General features: G+C 47.7%; 2 protein-coding genes across 3 annotated transcripts; both read left to right on the forward strand.

The window, feature by feature from the left end:
- Positions 1 to 12,803: 12,803 nt before the first annotated feature.
- Positions 12,804 to 17,536, forward strand: LOC134033620 (alpha-synuclein-like). 2 transcript variants are annotated; one of them, XM_062477854.1, is made up of 6 exons: positions 12,804 to 13,009; positions 13,375 to 13,565; positions 13,794 to 13,823; positions 14,611 to 14,753; positions 16,804 to 16,875; positions 17,073 to 17,536. In XM_062477854.1, the coding sequence occupies exons 2-6, from the start codon at positions 13,445 to 13,447 to the stop codon at positions 17,082 to 17,084; spliced, it is 378 nt and encodes a 125-aa protein (XP_062333838.1). In that variant the 5' UTR covers positions 12,804 to 13,009; positions 13,375 to 13,444; the 3' UTR covers positions 17,085 to 17,536. The 2 variants fall into 2 exon arrangements, with proteins under 2 accessions (XP_062333838.1, XP_062333837.1); XM_062477853.1 differs by having other exon boundaries at positions 12,805 to 13,009; positions 13,420 to 13,565.
- Positions 17,537 to 19,767: 2,231 nt separating this feature from the next.
- LOC134033562 (desmin-like) lies at positions 19,768 to 22,097 on the forward strand. Its single transcript, XM_062477774.1, has 4 exons — positions 19,768 to 20,382; positions 20,860 to 21,531; positions 21,745 to 21,785; positions 21,935 to 22,097. Exons 1-3 carry the CDS (start codon positions 19,911 to 19,913, stop codon positions 21,747 to 21,749), a joined length of 1,149 nt encoding a protein of 382 aa, XP_062333758.1. The 5' UTR covers positions 19,768 to 19,910; the 3' UTR covers positions 21,750 to 21,785; positions 21,935 to 22,097.
- Positions 22,098 to 22,959: the final 862 nt, after the last annotated feature.

Here is a 22,959-nt window from a genome sequence, read left to right on the forward strand (position 1 = left end):
TGACATGAATCTATAATACTGTAGACCAGGCCAGATCCACTCTGTCAGCAGAGTTTAGTACCCACACCCCTCCCTGTGTTACACACCTCTTACTGTAGCATGTTGTGGTGTAAAAGATATGTTACAAGCTTGTAATACTTTTGATGATTAATACACTTACAGCGGAAAGATCTTTTCATGTGGTGATAGTTGTTGGAGTCGGGGGAGACTTAAGAGATCTGCTTTAAAGTGTCTATTGTGACATATTTATGGGGCAATATTCTTTTTTAATATAAAAATAGGTTCAAACCATATGACCATAGATATTTTGAGTCATAGCAGTCACATCATTTTACAATTGTACTTGGTAATGTTAGGAGCTGCTTGTGTTGCCAATGATTCTCTTTTCAATTGAATTACATGTATATTAGATTAAGTTGTATTCATTTATAGACGCTTCTTCCAAAGCGCTGTACAAATGGTACATATAAAAAGTACAGCAGAAAAAACTGTGTATAAACAATATCTTGATTACAATGGCTAGCTAATAAATGGATTCTGATTGGACAATAATACAAAAGCACAATAATAAGATATAAATTCCTCAACTACAGTCTTACAATGTCTTAATTACAGTAGTACAGTCAGTGCTGTGAAAAATGAGAGCAATACCATGCACCCGTGGGATAAAGCAAACGACATTCCCATGAAGTGTTCAGTGAGTGTTTGTGTCTGTGTGTGTCTGTGTGTGTCTGTGTGTGTGTGTGGTCTCTACAATAGGTGCACCCCATCTCATGAAACATCGGAACGCTACATGTATTAACCTTCGGTGACCTGAAGTAGACTCCCAGTTTGTGCAGAACAAATGCAGCGTGTGGAGCTCTTTAATCTCATTGTCTCCTCATGGTCCCGGCGGGGCCTTTGGAGACAGATGAACTCAAACTAACTCCACAATACGAGGTAGTGACGACAGCAGTGCCGGGAGTCCACTGTGACTCCGTCTGAGCCGGGGAGAAGACGCTGACGCTTGATATTTATGTTTGTTTAAACTTTTCCTCGCAGTGAGACAGCGTTAATTTGGGTTTGCGGGCACACTGGTGGTTTGAGGACTGTGGACTGGTGTCAGAAGCAGATGTCCTGCCCCCTCAGTCAAGCGCTGTTGTTTAAAACTGGGAACTGGGATCTCTTCTGTCAAAGGTTGGGAAGTGCTTAATTTCTCTGTCTCTCTCTCCAGATGGATCATTTCATGGACATACCTAGATAATGTTACACATTCTCATTACATGTATTTCTGTGTGAGAAACCTTAGAGTGACGGTATCCAGAAATAGCCGCAGGGACTCGACGCAGACCCAGTCACTGGGAAAGCAGCGGCTGGATGAACATTCTCACCCCAGCACCTCTGGACTCCACGTTCCCACTGCTCTCCTGAAATAGTCTCAAAGGACTTTTCAATTACACAGAGCAGACCGTACCAAGGGGCCAATCATATCAAAACCCCAAAGTTGACTTCCTCGGAATCTCTCCCCCTCCGTTAAATCTCCCTTTACCCCTGTAAATCTCTCCCATCATCTCTCCTCCCTCTCCCTCTCTAAATCTCCCTGTCCTCGTCGTTCGTCTCCCACTCTAAATCTCTCTTTCCTTTGATTAAGAAGACAGAGGAAGAGGGTGTGAGAGTACAGAGCAGAGTGAAAATAGAGTACATGGAGATGACACCAAAGGAATCTCAAATGCTCTTAAGTGGTGTGAAGGTACATTGAAAAATAGGTGCGTAGCACAGACTGTACAACTAAACACCATAGAATGATTGTGTTCAGGCTTGCGTCACAGAACGCCTTGGCTGTCATCATGGAAAACTGGGCTGTGTCTGAATGTGTGTGTGTGTGTGTATGTGATTAAACCGGTACTGTAAAATATTAGGGCGTGGATCCATCAGTGAAAGAGACCTGAGATTTATAAGTACAGGAAGTGTTGCAGCAGACACTGGCAGGACCAGTTGAGTGAGAGCCCTCTCTCTCTGTACTCCAGTGGAGAAGCTGTTCATGGGGTCCAACATTTCTGGCGACATTGCTACCAGGAGCTTCTGCCATAAAGAAAATAATAAATGAATCATAGAGTGTTTTTAATACAAGGCTTAGATGCACCAACTAAATGATTGATGCACTTTAAAGGTAGCTAACTTTGATTTGGTTTATCTTTTATTCAGCAGGTCACAGGCAGGATAAACAGGCCCTTCAGGTCCTTGTCAGACGGCTGGCTGATCTTAACGAGGATTAGGCCTCTTAACGAGCTCAGGACAGGAGGTAAAATATTCGGATTAATATTTCAGAGCGTATAAGCATATATTAACATTATCCAAATTGGCAGATAACATCAAGTCCACATGGCTTGTTTACCAAACAGAAGGTCACCGTATGTACGGGACGAGGGGATGCAACAGGGTGTCCCTTTGAAGAGCTGCTCATTCAGACAAGGTGTAATATAGATTGCAATTATTGATTCAAAGTGCCCAAAATCAAATAATCTTAAGAACACATTCAATGAAGGCAGTGTGTTTTAACTGAGTTTGTAAATAAAGCATTGATGGATGTGTTTACATTTTATGGAGATCGTTTTATGATTTTTTGGGGGCACAATTGGAACATTGATGCAGGAGTTTCCATTCTACCAGAAGAGCATTAAAGATGGGCACTGATGTTGTGTGATTACACCTGACTTGCAGATGGCGTTAGAATTGATCCCAATGTGCTTGATGGTGTTTAGATCAGGGATCTGTTTGGGCCAGTCAAGTTTTTCCACACCAAAATAGACAAAACATTTCTGTATAGACCTCTCTTGTGAGATCCCGGACATGAACACCATTAGATGCATTTAGGATGAATTCTAACGCCATCAGCCAACCATGTCCAATCACCCAACATCAGCGCCCAAACTCCCTAGTGCTCTTGTAACTGAATGGGCTAACATTTCCACAAACAAATTCAAAATCTTGTGGCCACCCTTCCCAGAAGAGTGGCAGCCACAAAGGGGGTGCTAACTCCATATTAATGCCATGGGATGTAACAAGCTCAGATAGTTGTGATGATCATGTGCCCAAATACTTTGGGATATAAAGTTTGTGTATGTAAAAACAGGTTTGATTAGGAAGTGGCCAGATCCCTTACTGCATCTGATAAAACGATCTTTCTATCACTCCTCTTTCTAAGTCTCTGTTCTTTTCCATCAGAGGAGGAGCCATTAACCAGCCTGATCAAGTTGTTGGTACAAGCAGCATTGTGATATTCTCAGGAGGTGTGTTCAACTGAGGGGTTAAACAAAGTTTATAGTGACAGATATACAGTACAGCATTGAGAGCCGTGGGCAGACCTCTAATGTGTTTGAACACATTGGTGCAAACTCTCTCCTAAGTTTTGCTTTGCAGTGACTGAATGAAAGGTGATGACTGACATGGCATGTGGAAATGACTCACAGATCACTCTCACTCTACAGCCTGCCAGAGAAAGAGAGAGAGGGACATACCTAGAGATAGAGATGGAGGGAGGGGAGAGTGGAGAAGAGGCCAGAAAGAGAGGGTCAAAAGGAAAAGGGCAGAAAGAAAGAGAGGTGAGGAGGGAAAGAATGTATGGATAGAAAGACTATCCATACACTATCTCTCTTCTTGGTCTACTCCTGGGCTGGTGTTGGTGTAGAAGCTGTCATGCAGGTCTGTTGGAAGAAGCTGATGCCCACCTGACTCCCCCATAACTGAAAGGGTGCCAGTCTTTCCCTCCATACATTTCCATTGCCCCCCTTCAGTCTGTAATTAAAAAAAAGGTAGAAACAGACTGTTGATGGCTTTACCGACATCTGAGAAATAAAACTATATACAGGGGCTGGCGCTGTATTTGAATGGAAAGAGCATTAACTGCTATAAAGGAGGTGTGATGTGCCAATACCTCCTGCAGCACATCAGCCCTTTGGCCTGTCATCCTCACTGGTTGGGCAGGGAGCGGGAGTTCAAATGCACATGGAGGAAGGCTGGAGGAGGGCTGGAGGAAGTCTGAAGGAGGGCTGGAGGAAGTCTGGAGGAGGGCTGTAGGAAGGCAGGAGGAGAGCTGGAGGAGGGCTGGAGGAAGTCTGGAGGAGGGCTGGAGGAAGGCTGGAGGAAAGCTGGAGGAGGGCTGGAGGAAGGCTGGAGGAGGGCTGGAGGAGGCCTGGAGGAGGGCTGGAGGAGGGCTGGAGGAGGGCTGGAGGAAGGCTGGAGGAGGGCTGGACGAAGGCTTGAAGAGGGCTGGAGGAGGGCTGGAGGAGGGCTGAGGAGGGCTGGAAGAGGGCTGGTGGAGGCCTGAAGGAGGCCTGGGGGAGGGCTGGAGGAGGGCTGGACAGCAGAGGTCTGGAGGAAGTTTGTAGGAGTGCTTGAGGGGGGATGGAGGAGAGCTGGAGGAGTGCTGGGGGAGGGCAGAGGAAAGAGGTCTGGAGGAGGGATGGAGAAGAACTGGAGGACAATTGATTGACAGCATGAACATGCTCCATATTCACAGTAGAGGAGCAGGTAGAGAGCATGATCCACTAGCACAGCTCAAGTCGACTTTGGGAATCAATAGATTTTTTGTGTAAATGTGGATTTTGTGGAAAATGTGGTAATTGTAGTGGCTGGTTGGGTTTACTGATGACCTACATGTTGGTACTTTTTGTAGGGTTTAAATGGAAACAGGCATAATCATTAGTAAGTCATTAAGAATTTTATCATCCCATTCCCACGCAGTCAAAATTCAGCTTTGTGTGTCTGCCCAGAGAGAGAGAGAGATAAAGAGAAAAAGATAGAGACAAAGTAAGATAGAGACAAAGTAATCCAAGAGAGAGAGACAGAGATAAAGAGAAAAAGATAGAGACAAAGTAATGAAGATTGCGAGAGAGAGAGAGAGAGAGAGAGAGAGAGAGAGAGAGAGAGAGAGAGAGAGAGAGAGAGAGAGACAGTGAGAGAGTAAAGTATTTGTGTTTCACAATCACGTTCCATTTTCTGATTGAAGCTGCACCCTCCTCCCCCTCCCTCCTCCTGTAGTTCATTCACTACACCAGGTCGTGGAGTGCTTGGGTGAAAGTTCAGGTCTTCAGCGTTAGCTCTCCTCAACAGGGACAAGGAACACCCTCTTTTTTCTGCCTCTTTACAACCATTCATTCCCATTATGGTGCTGCTTCCGCCCACATGTAAACATTAGAGTATCTCCATGGTTACGCACATGCCAGTGCCCAGACTTCAATCGACTCCAAGGTGTGTGTATGTGTTCTGTCTTGCCCTTTATTTTTTCCTCTCCCTCTCTTCTTTAACTCTGCGGCCATTGCAGTGTGACAACAACCCTGAGGACAACATCAGCAGATAAGGGGTTTCCCTCGGCGGCCTCCTGTTGCCGTGGCAACCTCATTCCATAGTTGGCAAAACATTCCAGGAGGGATCTCCGTGAGGGTTCCCTCTCGTCGTCACTGCTGTCACTCCTGCTGTTGTTGTGATTGTTGTTGTTGCCACGGTAACGCCAGCCAGCGTGCGTTCTGGTAGGGACCTGCTCACACCTGCTGGTTGGGGGCTTTGTTTCTTTGTACTTGTTATTGTAAAACTTTTGAAAGTCATCTTGAAAGTAATCAAGGTCTGTTTGATTTGTCTCTGTGGCGCACCTAACCCCCTTCTGGAGTTTGTCTGTGCAAGGGACGAGTGTGTTTCCTCATGGCCTCTCAGTAGGTGTGAGATTTGCAGCCATTCTGTACACAAACACACAAAACCACACGCACACACGCACACAAATAAAAAACAAACTGGTTCAAAAACACACATGCCATCTGCGGTCGAGGCTCCCATCCAACTCCCCTCCTCTGCTCTGTTTCCCTCTCTTCTGCTCAGTCAGTGCTCTCATCCAGATAGCAGGCTGCCATATTTTCACAGAACATTAAAGGTTCTACAGAGCGGACATCCAGGGGGCTTTTCCTCTCACATACCACTGGCACCTTAGAGCACCATCGAGTGCAGTGCGGGAGCAGAGAGCCACTGGAGTCAGAGTGAGTGTGTACGTGTGTCTGTGTGCTTGTGTATGGGTGTGTGTTCCTGTGTACAGCAGTGTGTGCACACATGGACCCGGATCTCCAATAGGGTTCATTTGGCTTCAATTGTTTGTGGCACGTCTCGTCAGCTCCTTAGCTTTAAACGATCGGCACAGATACATGGCCTACCACAGGTTACCATGACGCCTGATGCACTTCTGATGTGCCCACTGAGTCTTGTCCAATCTGGGAGCCGGCCCTCCCACACTGCTTGGAAGCTCAACACCACATCTGGGACACAGCGGAAGGTATCTTCTGGAATCGAACAACTTTTGTCAAACACGTTGTCCAAACTTGATGTGAGAGGAATGTCCTCCTCCATCTGGAAAGCCAGTTCCCACTCCTCCACGGACGTGGCCCTCCACCTGCAGCCTCTGTTGATCCTCCACATCCCTCTCACCACTGACCTCCCTGCCTCATTAACCCGTCAGCTCGTTTCCACGTGTGCTTCGGGGCTCTTTGAGTCCTTTTCTAGGCATCTTCCACAGCCCTCCCTTTGTCGTTCCCAATCTGCCTCCTTTCATTCAACTCTCCCTTTCTCTACCTCTCGATCTCCCTATCCGTGCATCCAGGAGCGAGCTAAGTCTGCAAAAGAGATCTCTCCGAACTCTCTCTTTTCCTCTCTCCACCCGCCGCTGTGATCCCATCATCGTTTCCCTGGCTCTCAGTGGGGGAGAGGACGAACAAACGCACATACCAGCACACATTATAACATGAAAGTAACAAAGCCTATAATTGTTTCCGAGGAACCAAACAAAGGGTTCAAATCAAATCAAATTTATTTGTTTCAAATCAAATTTATTTGTATAGCCCTTTTTACACGCAAGCATGTCACAGAGGGCTTCACATATGCCCATAGAACTGCCCCTCAACCAACCTAAACCCTCAAGGAAGACAAGGAAAAACTCCCAAAAAACTCTCAACAGGAGACAAATAAAATGGAAGAAACCTTGGGAGGAGCAATTCAGAGAGGGATCCCCTCCTCCAGAGACGGTTGGTGGGAGAGAGGAGCAGAACACGGGCTAAACATAGTCATACAGTGTCGATGGGTTTTTAAAACACCAAAATCCATTATTCAACTTTATAGATGTAGGACAGGACCGGGAGACTCGCGACCAGGTCCAGCGTTGGCTGACCGACGACCAGGCAGGTGCTGACAACTCAAACCCCCCACACCACAAGGGATGTGTGTGGGGGGGGACAGAGAGAGGAGAGCAGGGATTAGAGAATGCCAGGAGCAGCTAACAGTTACAGTCATAATAGAATGAGATCCCCACCGGTCAAGTGTGGACTGGTGCAGCAATTTAACAGAGCAAAAAAGGGGAATTTGATGCAACCCCACACACCAAGACAGCGACAGCCCCCCTCATTTGGAACATGAAATCTGTTCCAGGGGAAGAGAACTCTAAAATAAGTTATACTTAAAGAATAAGGATGGAAACAACCCGTCCCCCGTTGCCTCCAACTAGTAACATACTTACCTTTAACAGTCGTAGAATTGACTAAACAATAACGTTTTTAACCTAATTTTAAACGTCAAAACAGTATCAGACTCCCTAATTGAGACGGGTAGTTTATTCCAGAGAAGAGGCGCTCTATATGAGAACGCCCTACCTCCAGCTGTTTTTTTCTTAATTTTGGGAACCACCAGATAGCCGGCATCTTGAGATCTAAGTGTCCTTGCGGGGCAATAGGGTGCAAGGAGACCGGAGAGGTACAGTGGTGCCAATCCATGCAGAGATTTGTAGGTTAGTAGTAGAACTTTGAAATACGAAAATAAATTTTCGTATTTTGGCAATATTACGTAGATGGAAAAATGCAGTTCTAGTAATTTGCTTAATATGGTACTCAAACGAAAGGTCTGGGTCCATTGTGACTCCTAAATTTTTTACTAGCTGGCTTTGAGAGACTTTGACGCCGTCTAGGTCTAAGGTCAGATTGGAAAAATTATTTCTATATTTTTTAGGACCGAAAATTTGAACCTCAGTTTTATCCGAATTTAGAAGAAGGAAATTTGCAGTCATCCAAGCTCTCAACCTAGAAACACATTTTTCCATAGCATGTGGAAATTCTCCAGACTTTATAGACATATATAGCTGAGTATCATCTGCATAACAGTGAAAATTTACCCCAGAGCTTCTAATTAGGTTTCCTAAAGGCAGCATATAGAGAGAAAATAACAGAGGGCCTAGAACTGAACCCTGTGGTACTCCGTATTTTACAGTGGAGCTCCTGGATGAGCAGCCATCATAGTGGACATATTGTGATCTATCGGATAGATCTAAACCACTGAAGTGATGTACCAGAAATCCCAACATAGTTCTCCATACGTTCCAAGAGAATCTCATGATCCACCGTGTCAAAAGCTGCACTTAGGTCTAGAAGAACCAGGACAGAGAAAGAACCCGCGTCAGACGCTAACAGTAGATCATTGACTACCTTGGCTAATGCAGTTTCAGTGCTGTGGTGGAGACGAAATCCAGACTGGAGAGGTTCATAAAGCTGATTTGAGGAGAGGTGCTCAGTGAGCTGTTGTGCCACAGCATTCTCTAAAATTTAACATCATTTGTATTGCTGGCTGGTGTTCCCGTGGCCTCCTGCCCCAGGGGAGAGGTACATGAGTCATGCGGCCAGGGTGCAGGCAGCCTGCCAGATGCTCCTCCTGTTTGGGGAACAATGCTGCTGTGCTCCTGCTGCTACCTGCTCCTCCTGGAGCTCTTCTCCTCCAGCCTGGACCCCCCTCCCAGACGAAGCTCCTCACCTGAGCTGAGACAGTAGGGGTATCCTCTGGTCTCCTCCCCTCCTATGGGGGACGCCCGACAAAATTTCCTTTCCAGTCAGGGGGGCCTGATTAGGTGGAGGGTTGTCTGTCTACGTCTGTCTGCTCTCAGGGGGTGAGATCAGGGCTCTGGCAGTGTAACTGCAGCCACTTCTGCCCCCTGCCAAGACCTCACTCCAAGGTCATGTGATAAAGAACAAAACCATATCAAACGGATGGGGGGGTTTTGTTTGTCCAGATTTCTGTGAAAGTGTCCCCAAAATGCCACGTCTGTTACCAATACACATGGAAGCAATCTTGTGTGTGGGTGTGTGTGTGTGTTTGTGTTGGGGGGATCTAAGGGAACCATAGCTGAAGGCATCAGCTGGTCCCAGCTTGGTATCAGCCACAATTCTCTGGGTGTGTTCCCCTTTCAACTGAAAACAAAAACGTAGAATCAACGTATCTGCATATTTCTCAAGTAAGTCTCTCCTGTCACCTGCCCAACTCCCTACCTTGATAACCTGTCTCACAAACTCCTACTTCCAACTGCCTGTCTCCCGAGCCTCCCATGACCCAGAAGGCGGAGGGGAGAGAGAAAGGAGAGTTTGACTCACAGGAATGAGAAAATAAGGCCGAGGCTTTAGATTCAGATGGAGAGGATTACCCAACAACGAATGCTGACCAGACAGACAGTGAACTCTGCAGTACCCACCGAGGCACTCCTTCTCCGAAGGAGGAAGCAACCTTGTGATGACCGTACGTGCAATGTGGAGGACGTTATCGAGTCTCTGAGCACCCTCTGGTGGAGCTTTCAACAGCTTTAAGGGGAAGTACACATGCACGCACATATACACACACACACACACAGATTTCACATGCGCACACCATGCATGGAGTGCACTACCTCAAGCCTTCACTAGATGGCGGCACATCTCCAGCTTTGAGTCACTTCGCCCAGAAGGAGCGTGTAGGTGGCCGCGTGCATCACAAAGACACGAGACCTCCACTGGTGCTAACACACAAGGACCATGGTGAACCAGTGTTGAATCATGGACACAAAATATCTGTGCGAGGACAATAGAAATATTCATGATTGAATTTTCATTGATGAATCATTTCGTAAAATCTGAGGCATTTGAACTGCGTTTGAAAACATACTATCTGTTCCACAGCTCCAGAGTCTGGTGCCAAATGTGTGTGTCTACTGATATTCCCCCTCCATCTCATCACCCCGCATGACTGAAGTCACCAGGGAGTGTGCTCCTCTCCTCCTCTCTGAAGCTGGAGACGCATCGCAACCGTGGAATCCACCGGCTCATTTCAATGTTCCGTTCGGAACTCTCTGTCCCCGTCTGGTTCTAGAACCCTGCGGTTTGTTCTTTCTGTGGAACTCTAATGAGGATGGAGCTGCCTTATTACAACCTGGCGGCCTCTCATCTGCCTCCTTCTCTGATGATGTCATAGGTGGCGTGGGCCGTGGTCTTAACGAGGGCATCCTGGTTGGTACTGGTGTACAGTTCTGGATTAACTGCTCCCCCCCCCCCCCCCCCGGACCCCCTCTCTGCCTTTCTCCCCCCTTCCACCCTCTCCCTCTTTTTTCCCCTCCCTCGAACTCCCTCTATCTCTCTCTCCCTCTCCCTCTCGGACAAATGCCATCACTCATTCCGTTTCTGATCAATACAACTGTCACTGACCAAAATCTGCGTGTCCACACCCCTCATCTTTTGGTCAGGAGAGCCAGCCCTGTTGCTCGTGTTCTGAGCCATCCCACACGGCCAGTGTTAGGGCAGCCATGCCAGTCCTGCCCCAACGTTAAGGGACCACACATAGTTAACCCACCGGGAGGAATACACTCCAAATTGACTGAAGAAAACCCAGCCATCTCATTCATATCTGATAACACTGGGGCACTTCACAATCAGTTCAAACGGAGAGTTGTTCTTGCAAACCTTGGTGAGTAATTGTTTTAAACACTACAATTATGTCTCCGGAAACAGTCCAGATGAACAAAAGCCTTTTGTTGTTGAAGTGGTGTAGGCAGTGTGCCCCATCCATCCCTCCTCTCCACAGATATCATCCTCACATAAACATGTGCTGTGTTGGGTGAGAGCCCACTCTTCTCCATCAGCTCTGTTCCTGGTGTGTGTCCAATAGGGGCTGCCTCCATACTTTACAGTACCCACCGTCCTCTCCTTTGCCACCTCTTCCAAACCCTCTCAGACATGGCAACCTGGGGGTCAGAGAGTTTGATCAGGGGAGATAGTTGATGTGATTAGACTCCAGCCGTTCTAGTTCAACAGCGTCAGAGTAGCTGGAGAGGAGGAGAGGCCTTTGAGATGAAGCCAGTGTCCGGCTGTGGGCCCTTGAGTAAACAATGCGCTCGAGGCTGTGACATTCATGTTATTCTGAGATTAAATGAGAAACTCCGAAAACAAGGAAAAAAGAATGTGTAAACCATGTAAGAGTTGGACCTCATTAAATCGGAAAAACATTCATTAAAGAATCTCCTCTCATTTCCTGTCAGTGTGCCCATGGGACCAGCGTTGGGTTTCAAGTCTCTTGCCTTAAACAGGTTTTGTTTTTTAGCTGACCTATATACACACCACTGTGAATATGCACCAACCCCACCGGTGCGAATGTCAACCTTTCTGAAACATTGAACCCCTCAAGTCAGTCAGGCAGAGGAGGTTGCTCCTTTACTTTTGAGAGGCAACTGGAAAATCAGTAATTGGTTGAAATAAACAATGACCACATTTTAGCATCAGTATCATTTTTCTCTCTTCTTTGGTAGAAAATCTCTTCTTGAAATGTTTCAACCACTGTGGTCGCAGTTGAGTGAGTGACTGAGAAGTCTCACAAAAGACTGGAACCTCCCTGTAAAAGTGATCCTCACAGTCGAGGTCTTCTTCATAGTGCATCGTGTCTGTACCAGACCAGAGATCCTAATGCTCTAGTCACCATGGCAGCACCAATACATGATTTACCCAAGGTTGGTTTATACACACACACACACACACACGACTGATAACAATGGCGCATACCTTCACCAACACCAACCCACTAAAACAGAATAAGTACAATGTTTTGATGAGGTAATTACAGTTTGACTGTATAACACTGAGCCGAAGTTGATACAAAATGCACAATGACTTCACACACAAAGACAACGTTGCTGAAAACATTGTCTATAAACATGCTGAGCTCCAGTATCTCAAACTGGCCTGTGAGCAGAGCAGGCACAGTAGGCCAACATCACAATCTGTGATATTCCTCAGACAAATGAGAAGGAGTCAGAGAGGCATGGATCGCAGCGGAGTCTGTGACTATCAATTAGAGAGACAAGATGGCTGTGGCCCTTTGGGGAGGGGGCAGGAAATGAAGGGTCAGGAGACATGGAGGAGGGAGGAGAGAGGGGAGAAAGTGGGAGAGTGGGGGTGAGGAGAGGATGTTGGGGGTGTAAAGGAGCGAGGGCAGACGATTAGAGAGAGGAGGTAGAGGAGGAGGAAGAGAAGATGGATAATGGAGTGAAGTAAAGGAGAGATGAGTAGGGAGTGAGGAGAGATGTTATAAGCGATGTAGTCAATCACGTCTGACTTTGATACAGGTTATGACATCATCCTTTTGATATGTCAGGATTCACAGAGGGCTAAAGGGAAGACCTGTATACACAATCATAATGATATCATTTAAACTGGAAAATCAAGATCAGACCAATGAATTAAATAAAACATAAAATACATTTTAATCATTTTCGAATCATTTAAATCGTTTAAATTACCCTTGCATTGTGTGTTGGCAAATTGTTATTGATTCGTGTGACATGTTGATGACTAAATACTAGTCGTGAGTAGCCCACAAATAGAGAACAATTTGGGTATCTACGTAATCTCTGGTCGAGGGAGGATATATATGTGTGTGTGTGTCTGTGTGTGTGTGGAGGGGGGCGCGTGGGATGCAGACACCGAAGCAGCCATTCTGTCTCGAGCTCAGCATCAGCACCACGGGATCACGCGCGCTCGATCACTCCCACAGCCTCCGGGGAGAAGAGCGGCGTATCCGTTTCAAACCTGTTGAGCTTACTCTGAAACTGTTTGAGAAACAGACAGTAGATTTTGATCGTGTCTCCGTATACAGCGACGTTTTCTAAAACAGAACATAACCTTCGAGCGAAAGTTCGAGTCTACAAGTGACCAACTGGCAGGTACGTGAATCCACAGGTTTGTTTTTACAACTACATTTAGGAAATTGTATAAAATATTGTAAACCAAAGCCTATACTTCTGCCTACTTCTGATGTATGAAACTTTGAATAGAACGACTTGCTAAGGACAAATGTGTGGCAAGACAGGTCATTTTATAGTTAAAGATCACGGTCTTCACTAACAGGTGTTCGGTCTGCTTGCATTTTACTGGAACTTGAAATACAAGCCTGTGGTTAACTCTATAACTCGTTTTTCTTGTCAAACCGGAACGATCTTAAGGAAGAAACATTCAAATAAAAGCATAGGGCGGTGTCATACACATCCATGTATGCAGAATACCCAGAACTCTGTCGTTCTCAAACTAGATCTTGCGTACCGTGAACTCCGCCAACCAACTGACTCCTTCACAGCTGTGCGACATAATTTTGGACCGATATGGACGCGTTAATGAAGGGGTTCTCGAAAGCCAAGGACGGGGTTGTGGCGGCGGCGGAGATGACGAAGCAAGGAGTGACTGGAGCTGCTGAGATGACAAAGGACGGTGTCATCTTCGTCGGTAGGTGTCGGGAACGGTGACAGGCTACAGGTTGACTGACTGTCACATTGTATGTATTTTAAACTCGACATTTTGCTAGTTTTGTGCGTGAATTAGAGCTTTTTTTGTACATGTCGGCCTTTTACATTTGATCATGATATAATCATAATGACACGACATGGTTCTTGTTTGGCATGACTTATTAATGCACGACTCGTTAATGCACATATTGTACTAATCTCTCAACAGGCACTAAAACCAAGGATGGAGTGACAACAGGTATATTTGAACTTTAATGAATGAAGAGTGTTTTAATAATCACCTAAACCATACAGACTAAACTATAATTGGTAAACATTTTTAGCACAATAATAATAATAAAAAAAACCTGTCTGGCAGTGGAGAGACTGAGTGATAACAGTGAGTTGTTGTCTGTTTTAACTGTCTCAATACCATCTCCATTCACTCTCCCAGGACTGAATCAGCCAATAGCTGCTAGACTCTCTCTCTCTCTCTCTCTCTCTCTCTCTCTCTCTCTCTCTCTCTCTCTCTCTCTCTCTCTCTCTCTCTCTCTCTCTCTCTCTCTCTCTCTCTCTCTCTCTCTCACACACACACACACACATACACACACATGCACACACAAACACACTGAGAGATAATTAGCAGGAAAGCTGGGGGGTCTCTCACTGTGGATAATGTCAGGGGGTTGTGCTATGTCTCTGTTGTCTGTGTGAAACCGAAAGAGAGAGAAGTGACACAAAGATAGACACCAGGGAATGAGAGGCAGAGAGATAACATTATACAGAGCAACCGAGAATAGTGAAGTAATAACTACCTACCTACTGTCATGGCAACTACTGTGTATTTGATGGTTGCATGTCATTGTAAAGCATTTATGTAAGTCACTTCAGAGTCACCTGAGCCTTATTTAGGTTGAGGCTAGCTCTCTGTAGGTTGAGGCTAGCTCTCTGTAGGTTGAGGCTAGCTCTCTGTAGTTGGACACAGAGATAAACATCATAGTGACCTCTGTTTGTGTCCTCTCCTCTATTCTCTTCTTTTCTTTCAGTGGCAGAGAAGACTGTGTCTGGTGTGTCTCAGGTGGGCGGGGCTGTGGTAACCGGGGTAACAGCTGTGGCCCATAAAACAGTGGAGGGGGCGGGGAACATTGCCGCTGCGACCGGATTGGTCAAGAAAGACCCGGCGAAACAGGTGAGAGATGATACCTTGCTTGCTACCTAATACTCTACTGCACACACACACACACACACTGTCTCGCCGTTACTTCATTGGAGAGAGCGAGGTATTTAGTATCCAGAATAACAAATTAGATTTCACAGAGCGGGCAGTACTTTATGGTCCACCAGGAAAGCTCTTAAGTTAAAAGCTTTGTTGAAACGGATGTAGTTCTTTTCTGTTTCTGTCTTTTCAGTTTCTTATTGGAGTTTCACTACAGTCCCTTCAGTCTTTCAACAAGTTCCAAGGTGATAGCTGGGGCTTCAGCATCGGTCAAAATGGCCGCTGACCTTCATTAAACTGCTGCGCCCTGATGCTCCTTGACACACAAGCACACACACACAAACACATGCACACATAGGGCCCGCCGGTCACCGCTCCTCGAGCTCATACAAAGACACACGCCTGTGCGGACCCACGCACACACACACACACACACACACACACACACACACACACACACACACAGACACAGACAATTGGCTCCAGTCTGACACAGTCTGAAGATGAGGGCTGATGTCTCTATTCTCTGTTAAGCAGTACAGAATTGGAGGTAGACCGGTGAATTGATGGCCTTTTTGCTCATCTAGCAGATACATAGACCCAGGACTGTCTTTCTGTTAAAACTTCATTCTGCTCAGTTTCCTTCGAACCTCTTCTTCTTTCCTCCTCCCTTCTTCCTCATCCTCCCTTCCTCTTCTTGAAACTGGCTGTTGTCATGGAGCTAATTGCTGTGTCCTCTCGCCTCAGGGAGCCTGTGTGTGCGTGCATGTGTGAGTGTTTGTGTGCAGGGAACCAGATTATTCAGGTTTGGATATAGCCGAGCTGTCATTGATATTGATCCCATTCATCAGGCAGTCATGCTGATGGACATCAGAGGAGGGCCCCGCCCAGCCTGGGGTCTCTGCTCTCTACCCCGTTCCCCTCCATCCTCTCCTCCCTCCATACCTATCTCTCCATCCCCTCCCTTCATCCCTGTCTCTCTCCCCCTCTGACACACGCTCTCTTTCTCTCTCACACACACACATCGTTTGTCTCACGGGCTCACATGTACACACGCGCACGGGCGCGCCATCGATCCGTTGTGGTTGTCCCCACGGGGCTAATAATTTAGATATTGGTGAGAGAATGACTGCATCTCAATAGTCTGGGGAGTCATCCTCTCCTTTTCAGTCCATCAGTTCGACAGTGGGCTGCATCTCGGTAGTCTGGGGAGTCCTCCTCAACTGATCAATCGTGTATAGAAAAGGGAACGAGACAGACAGATGTTCACCAGTCAGGGGGTCTCGGAGCATATGGAGGGAAGGTGACTAGACGGGTCCAGACCTTCAGAACATGACCATCATGAAAGGATGAAGTGGTTGTCGTCGCGGTCGAGAACGTGTTTATTGATGTGGGTGGATGTCAAGCGTGTGCGTTTGTGTGTGTGTGACAGAGAGCGTGTAGGAGTGTGTGTGAAAGTTCGACATTGAGAAAGTATTTGTGTGTGTGTGTGTGTGTGTGTGTTTGGCTCTGCTGAATGAGCAGATGGAGAAGAGGTAGGAGGTGTTAAGTGGATCACCAGGAGGAGAGGGCACGTGTTCAGCAAAAGAACTGCTCCCAGGTTGTGTCAGCTGGTCGATTGACACACACACACATACACATACACATACACACTGACTCACACATACACTCACAGTCACACACACGCTCCCTTACACAAATGTCTGTTTGTAGAAACACAAAAACAAACACAGAAGCACACACCAGTATCTTATTAAAGAAGGTCAGGCCAATGCCACACTGTAATCAAGGACTGCCCTCTACAGGGAAGGGCCTTATTAACTATTAATCTCTCCTCTCTTAGTTCCCTCACCTCTCCTCTCCTTTCCCCTCTTCTCTTTCCCTCCCTCCCTCTCCTCTCCTTCCCTTACCCACTCTTCTTCCTTCTCCTCTCCTCTCACCTACCCTCTCCGTTCCTCCTCGTCTTCATTGATGCAGCCCCCTCTAACCCTGTCCCTGTGGTTGCCATGGTGCTGTGTTTCAGGAGGAGGATGCTGGTTTGGAGAGTCCAGGGGAGCCGGCTGTGGAGCCTGACACTGGAGACACTGTCAAAGAGGTAACCAGGAACACAACACAGTCAAGGAGAACACGAGTGCATGGAACCACACTGTGACCACAGAACAGAGAAGAGAATACAAGAGAATACAATCAGTACCTTGATGTGTAGGGCTGATATCCTGTTGTATATACGTATAACAGACTTCAAATGTGTAAGTATTGTGACATCACTGTATGTTCCTCTCTGTCTCTCAGGAGTCTGACTAGAGCTGACTGCCGGTCCAGAGATGAACGGCTGACATATTCCATGTCGCTCTGCCAAGTCCTGTCGTGCCTCGCTGTGGTCCTCTATGGAGTCTGTACCCTGTGTCCGTTTAAGAAAGTTCATATCAGTGTGTATGTGTGTGAGTGGGTGGGTGTCTCTGTGTGTGAGCATGTGTGTATGTCTGTGTGTGTTTGTGGGTCTATTTTTGTGTGTCTGTCTCTCGCTCTGTCTCGAGGTCAATAGTCAACAGTGATGTCCCCCAACTGGGTCAGATAGTATTCCACTTGATCTGTGTTTGACTCAGCTTGCCTGACACAATGCAACCAAGTCGATCGTCACTACTATCCTCACCCCAGGCAGTCTCAATCAAACACTCCAGAGGATCGGAGGTTTCCTCTAGCAGTACTACCTGACCCAGGTGTTCTAGGTCTCAAGAGCGCCCCCTGCAGACTGAGGTGCTAAGTGTGTGTGTCGTCGTCCCCTCCATCATCAGAGGGAACTACCTGAGCTCAACCTAATCTCCCACTGGGGATCAATTACGTCAATACTACTACTACTACTACTACTCATAAGCCTAAACTGCCACAAGCACAAACTTGCTCCATTAAAACGTCTGAACTATTTGCTCTCTAGATTTGATAAAGGTAAGTAAAGAAGACTTCCTGTCAGGGTTATGTCAGGGTTATATATACTGTATACTTTATCGACAGGCCCTTCTTCAGACCAATCATATTGTTGCAACCATTCACAATGTTCTAACCGATCACAATGATGGAGATTAATTGGTGGTGACCTATCTTGACCACGATAAACAATCAGCCACGAAGGCAGAAACGTCAAACTGGTGACCAGCTCCTGTAGGAGCTGCATTGATTGTTTTACGGGACAAGCTTGTGTTGATGGTTGATGAGGGTTGATGGTGATGTCTGTTTATGAGACAAGGGAAACATGTGTGTTAATGTCAATAAGTACATAGAAATATAATACATCTATGATTAACTACTAAACCACCTAAGTGTCTATGACAAAGAGTATCCATTTGAAAATGAGAAATATAAACAAACTCTATTTTTGTGTGTGAAGTGTCACTGTTTTAATGGTGCCGAGGCATTTGTGAAATGTATGAAGTTTATTTCAATAAAGTGTATTTTTCTGTTCCTACAGTGCAGAGTAAAATAGTGGATGGAAACACAAGCATGAAACCAAATGATTGTGATAAATACTGTATCGATTTATTTACCGTTTGTTAAATGTTAAATAAAGTAGAAACTCAATCTATGTTTATGTATGTGTGTGTTTGTGTGTGTGTGTGTGTGGTGCCAGGGGCAGATGTGTCTGGTGCCTACGGGTCGCCATGACAGCCTGTCAGTTTGGAGGCCCAAGCCAATTAGCATACGCTCTAGAGATTGAACCTGCCCAGAGCTGCTAGCCTTACAGGGAATTGAGGCTGGAGGGGCGTGCACACACACACACACAAATGAACACACACACACACAAGTAGGCAGGTAAAGATGTAGACAAAAGCAATAGAACAGGTTCCAACACCAATTTCAACCCCAACTTGTGTGTGAACAGTTAGGCACTCCCAGTAAAGTTACACAAATACATCAATCATTACACAATTTTAGACATGACAGTGACAAAGGCTTGTTTAGATTGGATCTTGTGTGAAGACACGCATATGAACTACCGTGAAGCCCACTCTGAAGACAGAAGAAGAGTTTGTAAAAAGAGCTACACAAAGTAATACACTTGTTATGAAATAACACGTAATACAAATACATCTGAAACTGCTGAGAGGGAATCAGGTTCATCCGGCCCTTGTTCTCCTTGACAACATTCCCTCACGGAGTCTCTGTGTATTTCTGGAGGAGTGTAATAGCCTGAAGAATGTCTCTCCTGCTGTCTGACATCTTGATTCATGGCCAGGGGGTGAGTGTGGCAGGGTCCACATTGCCTGTTGCCAAAACACAACTTCACAGTTTCCCTATGCTCAGTGCTCTGCTGACGATTCCTTCTGCCTCCATGATGACCCGCCCGAATACGCCTACCCGAACACCCCCCCCCTTCTCTCACCCATCATTCAAGGCCTCAATCCCTCCAATGCTCTCCCCCTTATATCTCACCCCATTTTCCCCTTGAAATGCCCCTAAGAACTCCACATGCCACCTCCCTGACTCACCCATCCAAACCTCCCCCTCACACATATGTACTTCACATGTACACATGTACTTCCTGTCTCCTACATCTTGATCTCTTCCCGTCCTTCTGATTACTGCCTCACCCTCAATTCCACACTTCCTCAACCATCCCGGCCTCACCCTTAACCCCCCCCCCCACACACACACACACACACACACACACCCAACACATCCTCCACCCCCAAAGACCCCGCAGTGCCCTGAGTGATAGCAAAGTGAAAAATGACAGGCATACATGCTTAGATAACTATTTCACACAAGGCCGCAAGGGCCGAGCCATCTCACTCTGCCCCATCGCGTTGCTAACGACGGCACGCTAGCTAATGACAAGAGTGACGGGGGAGGCGGCACAGGGCTCGGACACACAGTCATGATCCACATTTAAAACATGTCAAAACCCTGCCGGAGTTTCAAGGGAGGCCGTGACATTCTTTGTGGCCCTTTATAAACCACCCGAGGCGAGCAGAGAGAGCATCCGTTGGCAAGGTGTTTCAGCAAGATAACAAGCAGCGGCAGGAGAACAGGACTTCTCGCACTAGTGGATCTACTTCTGAGGAAACGCAGCCTATTGTTACAGGATCGACTGTAGCTTTCATCGCACACTCGTAAAACACAAACACCGCCAAAATGAGAGGATCCTCCTATTCCCAGAAAACTCTGCAGGTGAGCGGCTCATCCAACAGGATGCGCGTCCAGAGTCCGTCCCCGTCCCGTTGCCGCGGATCCTCGTACAACAACCGAGGCCGCTCCGGTTTCCAGGGCAGCGCGGTGGAGGTCGGCACTGAGATCCATCAGCACCACGCCAACGAGAAGGAGGAAATGCAGGAGCTGAACGTCAAGTTTGCCGGCTACATCGAGAAGGTCCAGGCGCTAGAACACAGGAACGCCACGCTCCAGGCCGAGCTGGCCGCGCTTCAAGGCCGCTTCAAGGGAGGCCCAACCGGAGTCGGAGAAGAGTACGAGCTCAAGTTCAAGGAGATGAGGGAACTGATTGAGTCATTGACCAACGAAAAGGGAGCAGCTGACATCGAGAGAGGCTACATTGAGGAGGAGGTTGAGGTGTGGACGATGAGACTGGAAGAGGAGATGGCACTCAAAGGTAGGTTTGAGTATCGAGGGCGCATTCAGGACTGTTTTGGTAACTGAGGACTTGTTTATAACCGACACTGTTAGTACATTTGCTCAAACGTTTCCAGCCGTGGCAATGTTTCAAATTCAGTGTTTCAACAATGTTTCAGATTTCAGCATCTGTGTTTAGGCTACAGAAACTCTGTGTGTCCAAGAAAAGCATGTTACTTGACCTCTGGAGCTGACCCATCCCCGTTCCTTCATTCCTTCCCTCCCTCCCTCCCCCGTCTTCCCTCCCCTTCATGCCCCCCCCCCTCCATCCTCCCTCCCTCCCTCCCTCCTTCCTTCCTTCCTTCCCTCCTTCCCTCCCTCCCTCCCTCCCTCCCTCCCTCCTTCCTTCCTTCCTTCCCTCCCTCCCTCCCTCCCTCCCTCCCTCCTTCCTTCCTTCCCTCCCTCCCTCCTTCCCTCCCCCGTCTTCCCTCCCCCTCATGCCCCCCCCCCCCCACAGAGGAGGCCGAGATGATCTTGAAAGAGTTCCGCCAGGATGTGGACAACGCTACCCTGCAGAAGGCCGACCTGGAGAAGCGGGTTGAGCAGCTGGTGGCCGAGATCGAGTTCCTGAAGAAGCTGCATGACGAGGAAGTGGCCGACCTGGTGAGGCAGATCGAGGACTCCAAGGTCACGGCCCAGCTGGACGGCGACCGGCCTGACCTCGCCGCCTACCTCCGCAACATGCGGGTGGAGATCGAGGCCGTGGCGGCCCGCAACGTCCAGGAGGCGGAGAAGTGGTACAAGGGCAAATTCGACACGCTGAAGGAGCACGCCGGCAAGCACGAGGGCCAGATGAAGAGCATGAAGGAGGAGATCAGCGTCTTCCACAACCAGGTGTCCGACCTGCAGAACCAAATCGACAGCCTGAGGGCCCGCAACGCCGCCATGGAGCAGCAGCTGGAGGACATGGAGGTGAACCACCAGGACAAGGTGGGCGGTCTGGAGGGCATCATCGCCCAGCTGGAGGCCCAGCTGTGCGAGACCAAGTTGGAGATGAGCAAGTACCTGCAGGACTACCAGGAGCTGCTGCACATCAAGCTGAGGCTGGATGCTGAGATCGCCACCTACAGGAAGCTGCTGGAAGGAGAGGAGCAGAGGCTGGGCATCGCTGGAGAGGGAGAGCCTGCAGGTGGGTGGAAGGGCAGAGGCCACAGCATCATCACGGGTTAAGCCTGTGTGGTGTTGTTGCTGTATGTGACAGTGAACTGAAGGGATATTGTTTGGACTGATACACAAACTGAAATCCTGTTTCCAAACGAAATGTACTTCCTGATTTAAAGAATTGTTTTTTTTTCTTACAAAGCCGCACCACTGAAATATTCCTGTTTTATTTCCATTTTAGTCTAAAGTCATTCCTGACAGAGGAAAGTCTCAAACATGACGGTAAGGTCATCAACCACCTTTGGGCTTCCTACTGCCTGCTTTAACATGGGTGTTTCTGTTGTCAAGACTAACTTGCAGGGTTACGACATCCTCTGGAGCCAGGGGGCTGGGTTTGTTCTAGGTTGGTGACAGCAGTTTTCCCTCTCTAGTGTCCATCATAGAGGAGAGGACTTGGAGTCTTGCCATGGGGAGGAGCCTCTACCAGTCGCAGGAGGTCTGACAGCCCCACAACAGCCCTCCATCCCTCCACCCCTCCACTCTACAGCTTCCCTTCAACTTGAATCTTCACCTTTCAACATCTCCACTTTCCTCCTACCCTCCATACCCAGCCCTACTCCACAAGCTCCTTCTATCTCAACCTATACTTCCCTACTCATTTCACGACCCCCCTCCCTCCCTTTCACCCTTCCCTCCCCTACCCCCGCCCCCCCCCCTTCCTCAATACTCCATCCCACCCCCTTCCATCCTTCACTTTTTCCTTTCTCACAACCTGCACCTACCTACTCTCCCCTTGGCACCACACCCTCCCTCCCAGCCCAACTTACCCAGACCCTCCCTACCTGCACCTACCTACTCTCCCCTTGGCACCACACCCTCCCTCCCAGCTCAACTTACCCAGACCCTCCTCTCCCTACCTGCCCACTATTTTGCAGTTCCCCCCTCCATCCAAGACAACATGCCTCTTCTCACCAATTGTTGTGTCATCTGTGTGTTTGGACGGTTCTCCTCAAACCATCGACCCCCAGTAATACTCAACCCTGTCTTATGTAACAGAACTGAAACTTTTACATAAATGTTTACCAAGTACTACTTAATAAAGCTTGATGTGAATGCATCCAGGTGTTCTGGTCTGGTCTGTTACCTCTGGAAAAAAAACATCTGTATATTTACTGGAAGGTCTGCCATAGCTCTGTGGTTGAAGAATGCACTCTAAAAACTAACCAGTGCTGGTTAGAATCAAGCGGAGCTGGTTCATGCAGGAGACTCAGAGACCTTAGCGCGTCACTAGCATCTCGTCATATCACGCAGTCAGGGCACACCTTCTTTAGCAGGGCGGGATACAGGATATCACGGCACTCTGCATTGCTTAGTGCGACATAGGATGCTCTCAGTTTCTATCCTGCTGCCTCCGCCTCCCCAGCCTCCACCCTTGGTTCTGTATTCCTTTCGTAGG

Source organism: Osmerus eperlanus, chromosome 14, assembly GCF_963692335.1.
Source record: "Osmerus eperlanus chromosome 14, fOsmEpe2.1, whole genome shotgun sequence".
NCBI classification, from domain to species: Eukaryota; Metazoa; Chordata; class Actinopteri; order Osmeriformes; family Osmeridae; genus Osmerus; species Osmerus eperlanus.